This window comes from Aphis gossypii, unplaced genomic scaffold (assembly GCF_020184175.1).
Source record: "Aphis gossypii isolate Hap1 unplaced genomic scaffold, ASM2018417v2 Contig00586, whole genome shotgun sequence".
Taxonomy (NCBI): domain Eukaryota; kingdom Metazoa; phylum Arthropoda; class Insecta; order Hemiptera; family Aphididae; genus Aphis; species Aphis gossypii.
This window is the reverse complement of record NW_026083180.1, coordinates 20,718-38,344: the sequence shown is the minus strand read 5'-3', so window position 1 is coordinate 38,344 and position 17,627 is coordinate 20,718. Positions and strand designations below refer to the sequence as shown.

The 17,627-nt window shown below is 31.3% G+C and overlaps 3 protein-coding genes across 3 annotated transcripts; 2 read left to right on the top strand and 1 right to left on the bottom strand.

The window, feature by feature from the left end:
- Positions 1-3,172: 3,172 nt before the first annotated feature.
- On the bottom strand, positions 3,173-4,150 carry LOC126554736 (uncharacterized). The gene is made up of 4 exons (XM_050209774.1): positions 4,095-4,150; positions 3,928-4,017; positions 3,575-3,859; positions 3,173-3,521 (listed from the first exon to the last, which is right to left on the bottom strand). Exons 3-4 carry the CDS (start codon positions 3,735-3,737, stop codon positions 3,241-3,243), a joined length of 444 nt encoding a protein of 147 aa, XP_050065731.1. The 5' UTR covers positions 3,738-3,859; positions 3,928-4,017; positions 4,095-4,150; the 3' UTR covers positions 3,173-3,240.
- Positions 4,151-7,645: 3,495 nt separating this feature from the next.
- LOC126554738 (uncharacterized) lies at positions 7,646-8,047 on the top strand. Its single transcript, XM_050209776.1, has one exon. It carries the CDS (start codon positions 7,646-7,648, stop codon positions 8,045-8,047), a length of 402 nt encoding a protein of 133 aa, XP_050065733.1.
- Positions 8,048-9,163: 1,116 nt separating this feature from the next.
- Positions 9,164-10,987, top strand: LOC126554737 (general transcription factor II-I repeat domain-containing protein 2A-like). Its single transcript, XM_050209775.1, has 3 exons — positions 9,164-9,855; positions 10,090-10,199; positions 10,278-10,987. The coding sequence occupies exons 1-3, from the start codon at positions 9,164-9,166 to the stop codon at positions 10,985-10,987; spliced, it is 1,512 nt and encodes a 503-aa protein (XP_050065732.1).
- Positions 10,988-17,627: the final 6,640 nt, after the last annotated feature.

The window sequence follows — 17,627 nt, the reverse complement described above, 5'->3', positions numbered from 1 at the left end:
TTTAATATCTCTAGATGTAAGTGGTCTTATAGCCTTATAGGTAGCGTTTTTATCATTTTTTTTTTTTTGTTTTTTGTTGCATTATTTTTTAAACAAAATCCGTTACCTTTCTTTCTTATTGAATTTTGAATTGCACTATACTGTAACGTGCCACGTACAAACAGTAGAATGATGTCATATCGGATAGGTTGTTGTAAAATAAATGAAGACTCTTGAAATAATTCTAAGTGTTTTTTATTGAAAATTATTCTAAGTCCAATAAATTAAATAAATTAAACTTGTGAAAAATATTCTAAGTCCAAATGACAAAACTATTGATCTGGGTGACGTGAAGGTGCTCGCTCTAACTCTGGTGGATCACGTCTCAAATGCGCCTAATCTGGGCCCCCTTATATATCATCTAGGGACTCGCGCGGTACCTTCAGGTCCCTGTTGGTCATCTGCACCTGCATCCGCTTCTTCCCACGCTTTGTGTCATCCGGGCGATACCGTGCGTCAATTATATGACTATAATATTCTACCGGGTGAGTGATTCCGCACTTAATATATTCTACCGGGTGGTAATCACGCATTCATAATATGCCACCGGATAGCAATAATATATTATTATCTCCTAGCGGATAGGGAGCACACGGGCGATGCTGCTTTTTATTGTTTTTAGGTCCGGTCCTAGTTTATTATACTCGATCATTGCTTGCTTGGCTGCTCACCCCTAACATAACTATAAGGATGTTCGTTATGCCCCCAATGTTTCGATTATTGTTGGCTATGGTAATTTATATATTATATTTAAATATCAGAGCACGTTGCAATACACACTAGCACTTCCGGACATTAAACTACTGTAAAATGTAACTGTTGAGGACAACAGTCCTAAGCAGGAAGGCCGAGTGTAAACTCCCCTAGATAGCGCGGCGTATGTGCTGGACGCTGTATTGTTTGGTTACTAGTAATTTGTACTTTGTAGTTGTTGTCGCGATTTAATAGCGACTGGTGACCTGCGCCGTTGTGGGGTTGACCAGACGACATTAATGCATTAATCGCTGTTAAGTGTTAAGTGAATTAAGTTATTCAATAAACGTTTGTAAATCGACCGTCGTAGAGTAAACACGCATGCTACTCCTTATCGTTACCCGATAGCGTCATGCGTTTTATATTCAATTACCTGCTTGTTGCGTAACTATATACGCGGCCATTCGATATGTATCGAAATAACACGCACAATAAACGCAATCTATCGTCATCTCTGTCTTCTCCAACAACTGACGAAAAGAAAAGCAAAATTTTTGTTTCCCCAAATAGGTTTGCCGCCCTCGATGATGGCACAACTTCCGAACCAGAGGTATTCAGTCCACCCCCAGTTACAGATGAGCTACTAGTTCAAGGGGATAATTCAAAGAAAACGTCTACTCAACCGACCAGCGACGGATCTAGCCACAGCGCTCCGACAATCTACATTAAAAATGTCACTAACTTCTCAAAGCTCAAGTATGATATTATTTCCATTTTGGGCCCATAGGATTTTTTCAAGCTGTAATCCGCCACTTACACTACTCCACTCCCACCGAGGATATCAAGACAGTCCTTGATGAATTGGGATTTTCTGTCCTTAATGTTAGCAATATTCAGAATAAAAAAACAAAGGCACCGTTGCCACTATTCCTAATTAACCTTGAACCAAAGGAACATAACCTAGAAATATTTCAAGTAACTAAGTTATTAAACTCCATAGTTATAATCGAAAAGCCCAAAAAATCTCGCCAACCTCCCCAATGCAAAAAATGTCAAATGTACGGACATACTCGTAACTGGTGTAACCATCAACCACGTTGCGTCAAATGCAGTGAAAACCACCCCACTGATGAATGCACCAAATCTCGTGCCACACCGGCCAAGTGCGTACTTTGTTCCGGCGCTCATACCGCCAACTATAGAGGCTGCCCAGCCTTCAAGCAGGAAAAAAAATATTATCTCAAGAGGCGCCTTGCACGAAAAATGAACAACACAGATAATAATGATACACCGGTTCCTCCAGCAGTCCCTCTGGAGGCCAACATTCCAACCGAACCTCCTCCTATCAAACCGAAAAACTACGCAGAAGCAACGAAAAATCACAACACGAATGGTTCATCTCCACCCATCTCAACCATTCTGTCCAACTTTATTTCCAATCTAAACGCTATTATTAGTCCTCTTATCTCCCTGCTAACCACAGTCCTCAATTCACTTCTAACTAAAGTTGCTTAGTTGTTATTATTATCATTGTTAACAATAATCACCTCATTATGTTTTTATCTTATCTTTTTTCTCTCTATTATTTTATTATATGCTAAAACTATTATTAACATTATATTCATACCAATGTTATCGTTTAAATTGTACACACAAATTCTATTTATCGTTTTAATCTAATTGTCGAACTATAATAGTTTTATTGCTGATGGTTCTAAAATAAAAAAATAAAAAAAAAAAAAAAAAAACTTTATATGTCCTAAGTTATTTCTCCTAGCCGCGCACAGTGGTATAAAAGACGATTTTAGGCGGCCAAAAGTATTATTTTTAAAACTAAAAAATTATTTTTTTTTTTTATCAATAATTTATCTTTACAATATTCTGTGGTTAAATATAAAATTTCAAATTAATTAATTAACATACACCCGACTTATAGTACTGTTTGTATAAAATATATACATTTTTTGATTGACATTTTATAACTTTCACATATTTCATATTATTTTATTCTCTCACTTAAAACGATAAACAATAATTTTTTTTTATGTAGTTATTATGTTGTCTTAAATGCTATAATAACAGATTTTTTATTTTTTTATATTATTTTTTTTTTTTTGGTATTTGCTTATTATTGTGTTGAAATATTGAGTATTTTAATGGTTTTTGAACTTTGGCGTAATGGTACTTAAATTTACGCACTTTTACCAATTATTCACTATATACATATTGTATAGAAAATTGATAGCTATTTAGAAGTATAAACATTTTTTGCATTCAGTTGCAACAGTAATTTACAAAAATGGATTTCTTTAAATAAATATGATATACCTACTATTGTAAAAAACTAAAAACCATGATTTTAGTACTTAATCAACTTTTAATGTTAAATTAAATGTTTTTGCTATAAATATAGGTATACATTTTAAGAAATAAAAAAAGTAATGAACTAAATTAACCATCAAATTTAAATAATTGTGTATAATATAATCTTCCGAGATAAATCACTGATTAATCAGTCAGCGTGATTTCTGAAAAAGATTGATTTATGTCACTTTCTTCGTCTTCATCTGATTCTGGTATTATCAATAATTTTTTTACATCATCTGATAACTCATGTTCATTTTGTTTTGACACATTTCGAATGGACGAAATATACGGGTCTGACGAAATCAACAATATATGTAACAAATCCTCGTTTGTATTTAGCCTAGAGTTTTTACGAGTATTATGCTCTCTGTATTGTTTGTAGTCTTTGTTTCGACTCTCCTGCGCTTCTTCAGATAGTTTACCTAAAATGTATAATATTAATTTTTTATAAAACTTACTCTTAAATGAATATTACCAATAGGAAGTGGTGCAAATCTTATAACATCTGCACCGTGTAATAACACTTTATGCACACTCGCGGGCATGTAGTACCATGGATATAACGTGACAAACATCTTTGCTGTTTTTAAACAATACTCTTCAAAGTAATCTATATTAATTATCATTCCGCTGGCCATAGCTGATAAAATATTTCCACATTGCTGGATCAATTCCACATTTAAGCCTGTACAATTTGCAGATATTTCAGCGTTTCTAAAAAATTTTCGTGCTGTATTACCATCATTTGTAGTGCCATGTCCTGAGTTTTTAAAAAAATCGTTAGTATAAATATATATATTATATATAGTTGTGTTTACCTTGTAATACCACGTCGACTAAAAGTCCCAGTTCAGATCGAATTTTATTTTGTATTAATTGTTATCTATCATTAAATGCGTTTTTGTTGATAGCTCTGACCTGTACAATTTTAATAATATATATAAATATTAATTTAACTTAATTATGAAAATAATTTTAATATTTAAGTTGTTTACCTGCCAAGTTTTGAACTCTAAACGATATGCCAAATGTAAACAATATTCAAAAAACCACGCGTTGTATCCACGCGTGTAAAGTAGATAATCCAAATCTATAATTTTCAGTTTTATTTGGCATGTTTTTAACGCTATCGATGTCATTAAAACGTTTCGGCTTACACCCACAAATGTAACACGTTTGGCTAGATGTTCCAGTCATAGAATTGCAAACCTAAAAATTAAAAGTAAATTTAATTATAATCATAATTTTGGAGTTAAATTTTACTAATATATACGTACCTTTCCATCGACCATTGAAAATATGAGAGTATGTTTGACATGAACGATTGATTCGTTAAAAATTACATCAGTGTTTACAAGCTTAAGTATTTGTGTTTCAATATCTTTAACTTCTTCTTTAGTACTCTCGATAGTTTCTTTTTTAAATATATATTTGATTGGACGACAAAATTTAGTGGATGACGGAGAAGGATTAGTCCAAATAACTTCATAATTATTTTCGACATCATTAACTTCAGAATGAGATCGAAGTTCTAGCGGCACAATTGAAAACATAAACATTGTTTCATCAGTTATCAAAGAATCATCATTAAAATTTTGCCTATATTGAGACTGACCACTACTGCCATCACACCCCCATTTATACAACATTTCAAGTTTTGTCGAATTTAAACTAATTTTACATACTACTTGAAATATTCTATTAGTAGTGTGATCTTTGGGATTTTGGGTACGTTAATTCCGAATTGTCTGTCGACGATGAAGCAGCGTTTTTGGGGCTGGTCAACGAATATCGCGATTGTTTCGCGACAAGTTTGGACGAACTTGGGTGCACGCCACTTATAACCGTGAGAATTCATGAGGTAGCCAATAGTCGGCCAGTAGTTTGCAGGCCATATAAGAAGACGCGCGCCGATCGTGCAGAAATCTCAAAAATCGTGCAAGAGTGCAATCGAGTGGTGTGGTTGTCGATAACGTCTCTCCTTATGCGAGCCCGGTACTGCTTGTAAAACAAGATGGTAAAAACAGACTGTGTGTTGACTATCGGCGTTTAAACAAGCAAACCATTCGTCAACATTATCCACTGCCAGATATGTCGGAACAGCTCGAGGCGTTGGCGGCCAGGAAAATGTTCATCCAGCTGGATTTGTCGAGCGGATATCTCCAAATACCGCTAACACCAGAAGCTGCCGAAAAGACCGCGTTTATCACAGCTGACACGACAGGTCAGTTTACGCGCATGCTTTTCGGGCTGTCGAGCGCAGTCGCCGAATTTACGAGGTTAATGCAGTATGTGTTAGGGCCACTACAAGGTAAAACTGTGCACAATTACTTGGACGATATGGTGATCGACGGCTCGGATTGGCCTAATCTGTTAACTAAGTTGAGGTCAGTGTTGGAACAACTCAAATCTGCAGCATTGACATTAAAACCTTCAAAATGTATTTTCGGGACAAAGCGTATTGAGTTCCTTGGATTTGTAGTCGGAGGTGTTGAAATTAGACCAGGACTGAAGAAAACGCATGCGATCAACGAGTACCCTGTTACGGAAGATTGCTGCGTTGATGACCGAGGGCAGTGGACCTGACGGTTGAGACAAAGACCTGTCTAGGATACAGCGTTACCTTAACAACAGTGAGAGCAAGGTGACGTCTAGGACACCTTTCGAATTGTTGCACGGGTATAGACCTAGATTCAGTCTTGGAACGCTGTTTCTAAGACAGCAGATGAGTGGATGATGCCAGAACAGTTGCGGCGGGAAGCACGAGAGCAGATGACGAGATCCAAGCAGAAGGTAAAGACTGCGTTTGACAAACATCGTCATGACAACACAAGCTACCCCGTGGGAGAGGTAGTGGTCATGAAGCGATGCCCTACTGCCACTGGAGAATCCACAAAACTACAAGACCGTTATCGAAGTCCCCTGGTTGTGACTGAGAAGCTACCTGGTGATGTCTACCGAGTGGTTGAGTTGAACCAAGACAAAAAAAAGTCGGTTCGCCACCACTGCACATGTTATACAACTTAAGTCGTGGAAACTGCACAACCAAGATGAAGAAGAAGAAGACAACCAAAATGAAGAGGAAGGAGAAAATTGAGACGGAGAGACCGGAGATGACCGAGAAGAAGTTGAGGTGGGACCCAGAGAGGGAGTTATAGAAGTATCAGATGGTAGACCTATTAGGAAAAGGCGCCCCACAGGTTGGGCTCGTGATTATTTGTTCTGTATAATTATTATTAATATTACTCGTAAGCGTTGTTATGCATATTCTCAGATGATAGGTTATAGTATATCATTTTTATATTTTTATATATGTTTTTATTTTTATTTTTCTGTGTCAAGTTCAATTGACAGTTGAATTCATCAATACTAACACTTCTGACACACCAGCTGTTGAAAATTTACAGAATTAGCAATTATCATTGAGTTCACCCTTTAAAAATAATCGATGTGGAGAAGTAAGCATTTTTAAATTATTTTATATTTTAAAAATGGTAAACGGAAAAGAACCGTGAAAATAAAAACCAAATTATTAGATTTTGCTATATTATGTCATATTATGTCAATTCATAGTTATGTCATAGTTTTAATTTTCTATTTAAAAATTTAGATCAATAATCAAACTAGGTTAATTATAATTCAAAACAATTATTTAGGTAACATTATAATCATAAAATTCAAGCACCAGTCAGTAAAATTTTCTATTTTTACAATTATTGATACATTTTTTTCACTTAACTTTGTTTCAGTTTGTTGAAAATAAACAGAAATTAATTGTGATTAATATGTGTAAAACCAAAAGTAAACAATAGCCAAATGTGACATTTAAGAGTTTAATGCAAATAATATCTGAAGAAAGCGGCATTGGATACACTACAGTTTGTAAAATTGTAAGAAATTATAAAACCAATAAAGAAGTGAAGTCACCCAATATACGAAAAATTCGTCCAACAATCAACGACAAACTTGACGATATCGATATAAACGCTATCAGACAAAAAATACACGGATTTTGGCATAATGAGATTCCAACATTAAAAAAAATCGTTTGTGCCATCACTGATGATACGGAGTTACCGACAATACCCAGGTCATCTTTGCAGCGTATTTTAAAGGAACTGGGATTTGAATATACGAAGAGAAACCGGAACAGCGCCCTGACTGAGAGAGGAGATATTGTAGTATGGCAACAAAAGTCTAGACATACAACGTTATAGGAATGAAGGTCGAACAGTATACTTTCTCGACAAGACATGGGTAAATGCAGGAGAGACTGTTGATAAAGTATGGATGGACACGACAATAGAGTCGCACAGAGATGCATTCCTAAAATGACTATCTACCAGGCCAAAAAATCGTACAGGTTAGGGCAAGCGATTAATCGTTGTCCATATCGGCTCAGCAGAGGGTTTTGTCGAGAGTGGTCTACTGTATTTTGAGTCAAAAAAAAAACACAGTAGTTTACCAAAATGAAATGAACGGAGACACCTTCTATGACTGGTTCTGAGGAATTTTGCCTAAGTTAAAAGAAAACTCCGTGATAGTCATGGACAATGCTTCTTACCATTCCGTCAAACTGGACCCCATTCCCATAATTGCTTGGAAAAGAGATAAAATAGTACAATGGTTAAGATCCAAAGGTTGTAGTATTGAGACACCGATGGTCAAACATTTAATGTTGGAGAAGGTCAGAGAAATTAGACATCTGCATGATAAATATGTGATTGACGAAGAAGCATTAAAATCTAATAGAATTGTATTGCGTTTGCCGCCTTACCATTGTGAGCTAAGCCCAATAGAGTTGGAGTGGGCGGCTGTGAAAATTCACGTTAATTACAATAATACAACGTTCAAGTTCAACGATGTACAAAAATTACTGGTCGATGGCGTCAATCTCGTAACACCAGACATGTGGGCCAATTTCGTCAGATACGAGACACAATATTAAATCAGAAGATAAATTGTTCAATATTGATTTCATTACTGAAGATTTTGAAGAAGGAGGAACATCCCACGTAATGACAATAACAGGAGATACTTCTTCCGATCCTTCCGATTAATTTTAACTTGTTAGATTTTTATTTGTTAATTGGAACATGCGTTAGAAATGTAGATGGGCTTAATATCGGGTTCCGAATACTTTTTTCATAGTACGATTCTTGAAACGATGTATACATATCATATAATAAGGTAAAAATATTTTTAGCAAAATCCAAATTTAAATTATCATAAGGATATGCTATTGAGTTTAAAAATACTTTTACATTAGTTATATTACAATGATCGAATACACCACAATCATTTTCTAACGAATTTTTACATCCCTTTTGTAATTCGATTATAATGAATCAAGGTTTTTCTAATTTTGAAGCAGTTTTTAGGTTCCATACAACTTTTTTAGTGGTACCGAGTTCAGGATAATCAAAAGTTTCAAAAGATCTGAACGGGGTAAACAAACTTTTTTCTTTTTCAATAAGTTTTAATAATTTTAACCTTTCTTCATCATCAACAGTAAGATGTGGAACCTTCCAAACTATTTTATTCAAAACAACTTTTTCCGAAATTTGTACTTTCACTCGTAATTACCTTTAGAGCGTTTAAATCGCTATGACTTCGAGTTAATATTAGTTCTAATCTAGAATTAACTAATATCTTTTTAAAGTCTTCAAATAGACCTAACCAATATTTTAACGGAATGCATGCACTAAATCAGGGGTCGCCAACCAGTCGATCGCGATCGACTGGTCGATCTTTCTATGAATATAGGTCGATCGTTATAAAAATTAATTTTACCATTATCGGTCGATCGCGTAATAAATAATCGGATAATGTGGATTGCTAAATTGTATTCTAGAAATTTACCATTATCGGTCAATCGGTAATAGTCAGAATTTTTTTTTTTATTTGAAAATAAATGCCTCGGCTACAATAAATGGTCAGAATTATTGTTAGTTATAACTCGACTGTCAATTAGTCGTCTTGTGCAAGACGTGTGCAACGCGTATATGTTCCGTATATTTTCGTTATTACGTTCCAAATTTATTTAGAATTTACAACAAATAAAATGAATCCAAATAAAAAGTGTAAAACTTATCATTTTAATCAGGAATGGGAGTTAGAGTTTTTTTTTGTTGACATTAAAGGCAAGTGCGTGTGTTTATTATGCCGAGATACTCTTTCAATTTTCAAACGTGGAAACATAGAAAGGCATTACCGAACTAAACATGCAGATTTCGATTTAAAGTTTCCAACTGATTCCAGTTTACGACAAGATAAGCTAAAAACCATGAAATTAAAACTGAACCAAGAGCAGTCTGTTTTTAAAAATCCAAATAAATTGGCCCAAAATGTAACTATTGCTTCATTCAAAGTAGCATACTTATTAGCAAAGAAGAAAAAACCGTTTTCCGATGGTGAATTAATTAAAGAAGCATTTAAAGAAGCTTCTGACTCATTGTTTACAGACTTCAAAAATAAAAGTGAAATTGTAGGTGCCATTAGTTCAATGCAATTATCAAGTAACACAGTAATGCGTCGTATTGGAGCCATATCTTCAAATCAAAAAACTCAACTACAGACTGATTTATCAAAATGTTCATACTTCAGTTTACAAATGGATGAGTCTAACGATATGATTGATACTGCACAGCTTTCTATTTTCATCAGAATGTGTTTTGACGATTTTTCTGTTAAGGAAGAGTTTTTAAAAGTCTTGTCGTTAACCGGAAGAACTAGAGGAGAAGATATTTATAAAACGTTTAAACAATTTGTTGAAGAAGAAGAAATTCCAATTGAAAAATTAGTTAGTATTACAACTGACGGAGCCCCATCATTTTGTGGAAATAAAAAGGGATTTTTAGCGTTATGTAAAAACGATAATTCGTTTCCTCATTTTTTTCAATATCATTGTATAATTCATCAACAAGCATTATGTGGTTCAGTTATAAATATAAACAATGTTATGGAACTTGTAGTGAAAATTGTAAACAGCATCAGAGGTAAGGCATTAAAAAGACGTCTTTTTCGTGAACTGATGGACGAAGTAGATTGTCATTATGGAGATTTACTATTACATTCTAACGTTCGTTGGTTAAGTAAAGGTAAAGTACTACATCGTTTTAAAGAATTATTACCACAAATTAAAATTTTTTTACAAGAAATTGATATTGTTTATGAAGAATTAGAAAATATAAAATGGCTTGAAGATTTTGCATTTTTAGTTGATATTACTGAAAAAATTAATTTCCTAAATTTAGAGTTACAAGGAAAAGAAAAACAAATTATTAATATGATATCAGATGTTCAAGCATTTTCTAGTAAATTAGCATATTGGGAAAATAAAATGAAAAATGGTGATTTCCAGCATTTCCCTACGCTTCAAGAAACAATAATTAATTATTCTGAAAATATTTATGAGCCTACAAACCACATAAATATAATTCAACATTTACGTTCCGAATTTAAAAGAAGATTCAACGACTTTAAAATACTTGAGCCAGTTGCGCAGTTTATATCAAATCCATTTTCTGGGGATGTTGAGACACGAGCGAAAGAAATTGGAGATTTGTTTAATCTTGATAAAACAGTTTTGGAAATGGAAATAATAACGTTACAAAATGATTCAATACTTAAGATTACCTCGGAGTTTTGGAAACACGCAAGTGCTCAAAAATACCCAAATCTACGAAGTATTGCCCTTCGTGTAACTTCATTTTTTGGTTCAACATGGTTATGCGAGTCAACATTTTCGAGTATGAAATACTTAAAGAACAAATATCGGTCAAGAATTACAGACAGTAATTTAGATTCAAGTTTACGAGCAGCTGTTTCTAATTACTTACCAGAATTTTTAAAACTTGCAGGAAACCAATGCCAAGTATCACATTAATACATTTATAAAATCACATTATTTAAATAACAATTTTTTTTACTATTTCTCATGTATTATCAATATATTACATTATTATTATTATTATCATCATGAAGAAACAATAAATATTTATTCTTTGGAGCTAAGACCTTTTTTTTTTTTTTGCTCATAAAACTAAATTATCCTAGATGTCGATCACCTGGGACTAAAAATTTCAAATATAGCTCACTTGTTTGAAAAGGTTGGCGACCCCTGCACTAAATTCTCCATTACTATTTGCTTGGTTTGAACTATTTTTAAAAATCCAACCAGCATTTTCATAACAATTATAATTATCAGGTGTACCTGATAGATAACCTTTTAACGAACTGGTAATACCAAGTACACGTGTACTATCTACTTTTATTCCATTGATTTCAAGTCGTATTTGTTCAAAGAGATAGGAAAAACCGTTATTAGTAAGTTTTACTTTTCCAGCATCTGATACTTGACCTTCTAAATATATAAAGCTTTCATTCAGATACGGATAAACATCTGTTTGTTGGATTTATATACGTATTTCATCATTATTATTAAATGAAGTTGTATACGGTCTATATGAATGATATTCGATTTTCTTAATTTTAGAATCGGTTTCAAACGGTGAACTTATATTATCTAAAATATCACTTCTGGCATTCTGCTTTAATTTATAATCTAAAGCCTTTAAAATTGATTTATTTTTCGTTGTTATTTGTAACGCTTTAGTCATATGACTAGCAAGATTTATCTTTTGTAATGGGCTTATATTAAATTTTAATTCCATCTTAAGATCCGTAACGTTTAATATGTAGATCGATTACTAATTTTTCACCTAAATTGTTTATCGGATTATGATCTTGATCAACTAATTGTATAGTTATTAAATCGATATTTGTTTTATTTAATTTATAATATATTAGGTTAGTTGGAGATTGAATCAGCTTCGTCCCTATGTTCTCAGTAGGGGAAAACTCATAAATTGAATGACTTGGCATATGGTTGTTGAATGAACCTTGAGCTATATTGCACATTACTTTTATTGAATTAATACTGTTGTGAACGATGGCCATCAATGTATTGCATGTGTGGTTTATAATTTTTTTTTTCAAATCCCAATAAAGGTCCTATACTGTTTTCTACGTGAAACGTATTGTACCATTACTGAATATGGTTGTCCTAAAATCTACTTGATCAATCCCGATATCAAAAGTTATTTTCTCTGTTGGTTTTATTCCAATGTATTTTTTATCATTATAAAAGTCATCTATTTGTGTCAAATCAATTGCTGGAAAATAATGTACAGATAATGTAGTTGTATTACCAGTTAAACTTAATGTAATTGATTCATACATTGTAAAAATTCAAGACATAAATGACCACAATTAAATGAATTAAAATCTTGATAATTTGAATAGTTATGTATAATTGTGATTCCTTGGAAAAAACACTTAATATCGATTCTCTTAAACATAGTGAATATTAGAATAATTATTTTTTTAATTTATAATGTTCGTATGCTAGTGAATTAATCCCATCGTTTGTTATAAAACGTTTATCATCGTTACCACTTAGTACAAGCTTATTCATTGTTTTAGAATGAACAACATGTTTATTCGATTGAATAAAATTCATGTTTCTACAAGTTTGTTTATTATCAAGAGAGATATGGTTTATGTACGCATTTAATACTTCTATATAATTTTTAAAATACATATGTTGATTAATTACATATTTTTTTACACCTTTAGCTTTTTTAACCTCATCGTTGTTTTCAGTCTTGTAAGCATATAATTTCGGTCTTAATGAAACAAATTCTTTTAAAATTTTTCCTCCCATTTCATCTTTAAAATAACCAGGTTGATTTTTATGATTTTTGCTAAAACAATAATGATCTTTTGGATACTTTGATGTATCAAAATACGGAAATAAACCATATCTAATATCATCAAAAAAATTAAATGTTCGAATATTATATATCAGAGAATCTGTATCCGAGTACAATAATCGTATTTTATTATTATATTCATTTTTCATTACATTATAATGAAAATCATACATAAATGTTTTCGAGACATCTAAAATTGCAGACCCTACATAAATTGCTTTATCGAATTTGATAGTTTCCTTATGTTGGTGAATAGCCATAAGATTTTCAGAGTATATAGTTCTATCTTTAAAAGTATTTTTCATCATCAATTTATTTGCTTGTTTATCTGATGAAACCAGTTTTAAATAAACTCTAGTTCGAACATTCTCCATACATTTACCAAAAACGCTATTAATTAATAACTTCCAAAAATCTTTTTCAACTCTGTTTTTAGCTTCTCTCCTCATTCTCGTACATAGTTCGATATATGAGGCCATCCATTTACTCTGTGAAAATTTGATTGCTCGATGAATTTTTACTAATTTAAGACCATTAGCAATTGCCTGTTTTAAATTTTTATAGTGTAATATATATATATATATTTTTTTTTTTTTGATGATAAAGTAGTTATTAATTTTTTAACTTTTGAATTTGGAGGACATTTGTTTAAAGGTAAAAACGGGAAATCATTATGTTTTTCATGTAAATATTCAGGATAATCAATATCAACTTCTAATATATATCCGACTTTTGAATCATCAGGAATTTTAGTAACATCTATCATCAACCCATTCGAAATCTTTGAAAGGTAGCTCAGTTAACATCGACTTTCCATATAAATTTACACAATCAAGATATGTAATGCATGAAATTGATTTATTAGGATTATAGTTCAAACCTTTAATGTTTGGTAAGTTTGCTTTAGCATATCTTTTAACTCAGCGGTTCCAAACCGGGGGTACGCGTACCCCTAGGGGTACTCGCGATGATCTCAAGGGGTACGCGGAAAAAATTTGAGTAATGGCGGAAAAATATTGAATTTGGTTAATTTAAAACTATTCGTTTCGAAAATATGCAATATACGTTATTACAAATGAAAACTTGTTTCACACAAATAACAATTTTTCCTTATCTTAGAGATGTGGATTACAGAGTATACAATACTACCTATAATACTATCTTATTATAGATTATATAATACTATTATATGCCATATGGTATGTTTCGGTGTTGGTGTGTATTGAAATTCGGCCGGTTTATATTGTTATCGCACTTTCGTACACACGGATAAAACTTAATTTTGTAATATAGGTATATAATGGAATCAGTACGTCGATTGCTTTCAATCTGTGATTATTGTATGAAAATTTTTCTTATTTATATTTTATAATTCGTTATTTTCCATTGTTTTCAAATTGTTGTCGGTGGTTGCTTAATATTCTGTAATTTAATTTAAATAAGTATGGATCAATGGTTAAAAACTGGTACAATAAAAAAACTAGACCAAGTTGGAGAAAATATTCATTTAAGAAGTACTTCTCAAGACTTAGCTAAAGATTTGGTACACCATACAGAAAATGCATAGTCTTCAGTTCTTCAAAAAGGTAAAAAGAGAAAATATAATGATGAATATGTAAAATATGGATTTTCATATGTAGGAGATTTTGACTATCCTAAACCTAAGTGTATTGTGTGTGGTGAAGTATTGTCAAATAGCTACATGAAACCTTCTCTGCTCTTAAGACATTTAGAAACAAAACATGCCGATTATAAAAATAAAGAATGTGATTTTTTTAAACGTTTAGCTATAAATAATGAGAATACTTCGATTTTAACATCATACATAAAGCCAGCTAATAAAGATAACCAAAACGCGATTGAAGCTAGTTATCGTATTAGTTATCGTATTGCAAAATGTGGTAAGAATCATACAATAGCTGAAAATTTGATTTCTCCTTGTATAAAAGATACTGTTCAGTGTATATTTTGAGAAGAGAACGTAAAAAAGATAAACAGTATTCCTCTTTCAAATAATACAATTTCTCGTCGAATTCAGGATATGTCTGAAGATATTGAGTTGACAGTAATAGATAGAATAAAAAACAGTAAAATTTTCGCTATTCAAGTTGATGAAAGCACCGATGTTACCAATTTCGCAGTTTTACTTGTTTTTGCAAGGTACACATCCGTTAGTATGGTGACATCAGTTTTCAAATAAAGATCACTATACTCACCCAAAGTTTTAATATTAAATACTTTCCAAATTTTTTTAGCATGAGAATAATCATTATTATTAATTTCTTCACATTTTAAAGAGTTATAAAATGCAGATTTTGAAGGTAATCGAGTTTCGTTTAATTTACTCCAACTATCAATATACTCATAAGGGAAAACCCCTTTTCGTGTGACTAAATCAAATGTTTTATTAGAAAATAATTTTAAAGTTTCTTTAAACCTTGATTTATCTTCTAGTAAATTTTCTGCAAGCTCGCTTAATGAGGAGGCCATAAAACGGAATGTATCAACGAATTTTATACTAAATCTCGGAACAACCTCTTTACTAAAAGATATATACTTTTCTACAGAATTTGGAATAACATGTATATTCTTCTCATCAAAACCAAGTTATCGAATTATAAAGTGACTATCGTATGATAAGTTATGAAAAAAAATTGGAACAAATGATGGGTTGGTTATTTCAAAATTACATTGTCGTATACTCCGATTACTCGGACGTATACCAAAATAAAGTTAAACACAAAATAACGCAAAGTACTTTATTTGAACACGACGTCCGGTGGTGATCGAGTCACACGATCACCACCACTGACCCCTTTGCTGCCTTAACCATATCTCTTATATACTAAATTTACAATTCATACACCTTAGCTTACGTAATTATTATTTTAACCCGATTAATAACAATTTTTATTTACATTTCTTACTACTATGTTTTGATTACTAGATTACTTATGCTAGCTAAAATATAAAAGTTTATTAACACCATATTTCACAATTTATTGTTATCTTAACCTATTTAAATGTTTTGTTTTATTATTGCTTAATAATTATTGAAGTTCGTTAAATCTTAATACAACAACATTTAAAACAAATACATTGTCTATATTTACCAGTAATATGACAGTGATCTATAACTTTATATAATTCATTTTCTTCAAAAGATAATAAACATATTTTACAAACCTTTGCTATTTGAAATTCTTTTTCCTCCTTTTCAGTCAACGTAATCATTGGTACATTAATTTGATAAATATCATTTATTTTTTTTAAAATATCAATCATACTTTCCATAAACTTTTTTGCCGCATCAATACCTCTAAAATTATTATGTTTGTTGGAATTTTAAGCTGTCGCATTAACTTTTCTGTGATAATATTATAGTCAACTTTTACATAAAATGCATAACTCATAATTTCATGTAAATGTGTGATATAAGTTTTACTAGTTTCAGTGAATTCATTTGACTGTTTAGGTTTTAAAATACATTCAAAGTCAGCATAAATAACAAATGGTATCTAGAAGTTTTTTTATAACTTTTGAAAAATATGAATTTATTTTCTTTTCCTTCTTCAAACATTATCGGTCTTCCTAATTCATTCTTACTACACATTTTTTTATGTTCAGTTAATCCTGTTTCACCCCAAAGTTTACTTTTACATGGTTTATTTCCAAAAGTTGTAAAATACCTCTTGCAAATAATTAATTTAGGACAATTTTTAGTTTTCTGACTTCTAATAAATCTTGAAAAATCTTTATTATAACAATAATGCGATGTTTTATGATTATTGACAAAAAATAGATCAAAATGATTTTTTTCTTCTTTATTATTTAAAAATAGAGGGAAAATAGTACCTTTATTATTTAAACTATAAACATTAACTGAAACATTATTTAAACGTTCAAATTTTTTAATTTGATTTATTGGTGTTGGAAAATCAATACATTTAAAATCTAACCCACTCTTTTATTCAAGAAAATCAAAATATTTTTGGTTAAATCGTGATTTATTAGAACGCGTATCATATTTGGTTAGTATAGAATATTTAAAACAGTATTTATCTTTATTTTTAACGTTTATAATAGCCTTTTTTTCTCGTATAAATTTAGGTAAATCTAAATATGCACCTCCTTTTAATGGATTTACTAAATTGATTCTCAACTGTAACCCATCTATTGAAACAAGTGTCCATCCTGAACCTTTAGCAATAAATTCAGATTCTTCAGCTAATATTTTATCAAACTTTGTGTTTAACAAACTAGCGAAATCGGATGAATTACATGCTAAAACATTCGAAGTTTTAAAAGCCACATCTTGTTTATCATGTGTTATAGGACGTGTGTAAGTAGCGTCAACGCGTAATTAAATTTGATCGACGTTTTAATACACGATTGTCTTAACTTTAAAATTAACTCATGTAAAATATAGTTAAAAAATAATTTGTAATCTATATAATTTTCACAGTTCTTAATTATGAAAGTTTTTGAACCTTTTCTAAATCTTTCTATTTCAATAAGTCCACTTCCAATCGTGTTCATACGCTGTTTTTTTGTTATTATATTTCTGTTCATAATGAGACTGAAATAATAAAAAACACATTAAGTTTATGTATATATATAAATGTATGTTTTTTTTTTGTTTTACATTTTTAAAAAAAAATAATAATAATAAAAATCTTAAATAAACAATGAGTACCTACTTAGTTTTTTTAAAAAAAAAATCATTTTAGATTCAAACAAAAAGATTCTGTT

What these genes read in the sequence shown, in the direction of transcription:
- LOC126554737 (XM_050209775.1), top strand. Translation starts at nt 9,164, where the DNA reads ATGAATCCAAATAAAAAGTGTAAAACTTATCATTTTAATCAGGAATGG. An exon ending in GGAGAAGATATTTATAAAAC is followed by an intron (nt 9,856 to 10,089) that starts GTTTAAACAATT and finishes AATTGTAAACAG; the next exon opens with CATCAGAGGTAAGGCATTAA. An exon ending in CGTTCGTTGGTTAAGTAAAG is followed by an intron (nt 10,200 to 10,277) that starts GTAAAGTACTAC and finishes TTGTTTATGAAG; the next exon opens with AATTAGAAAATATAAAATGG.
- LOC126554736 (XM_050209774.1), bottom strand. Translation starts at nt 3,737, where the DNA reads ATGGCCAGCGGAATGATAATTAATATAGATTACTTTGAAGAGTATTGT. An exon ending in ATTTGCACCACTTCCTATTG is followed by an intron (nt 3,522 to 3,574) that starts GTAATATTCATT and finishes TATACATTTTAG; the next exon opens with GTAAACTATCTGAAGAAGCG.
- LOC126554738 (XM_050209776.1), top strand. Translation starts at nt 7,646, where the DNA reads ATGGACAATGCTTCTTACCATTCCGTCAAACTGGACCCCATTCCCATA.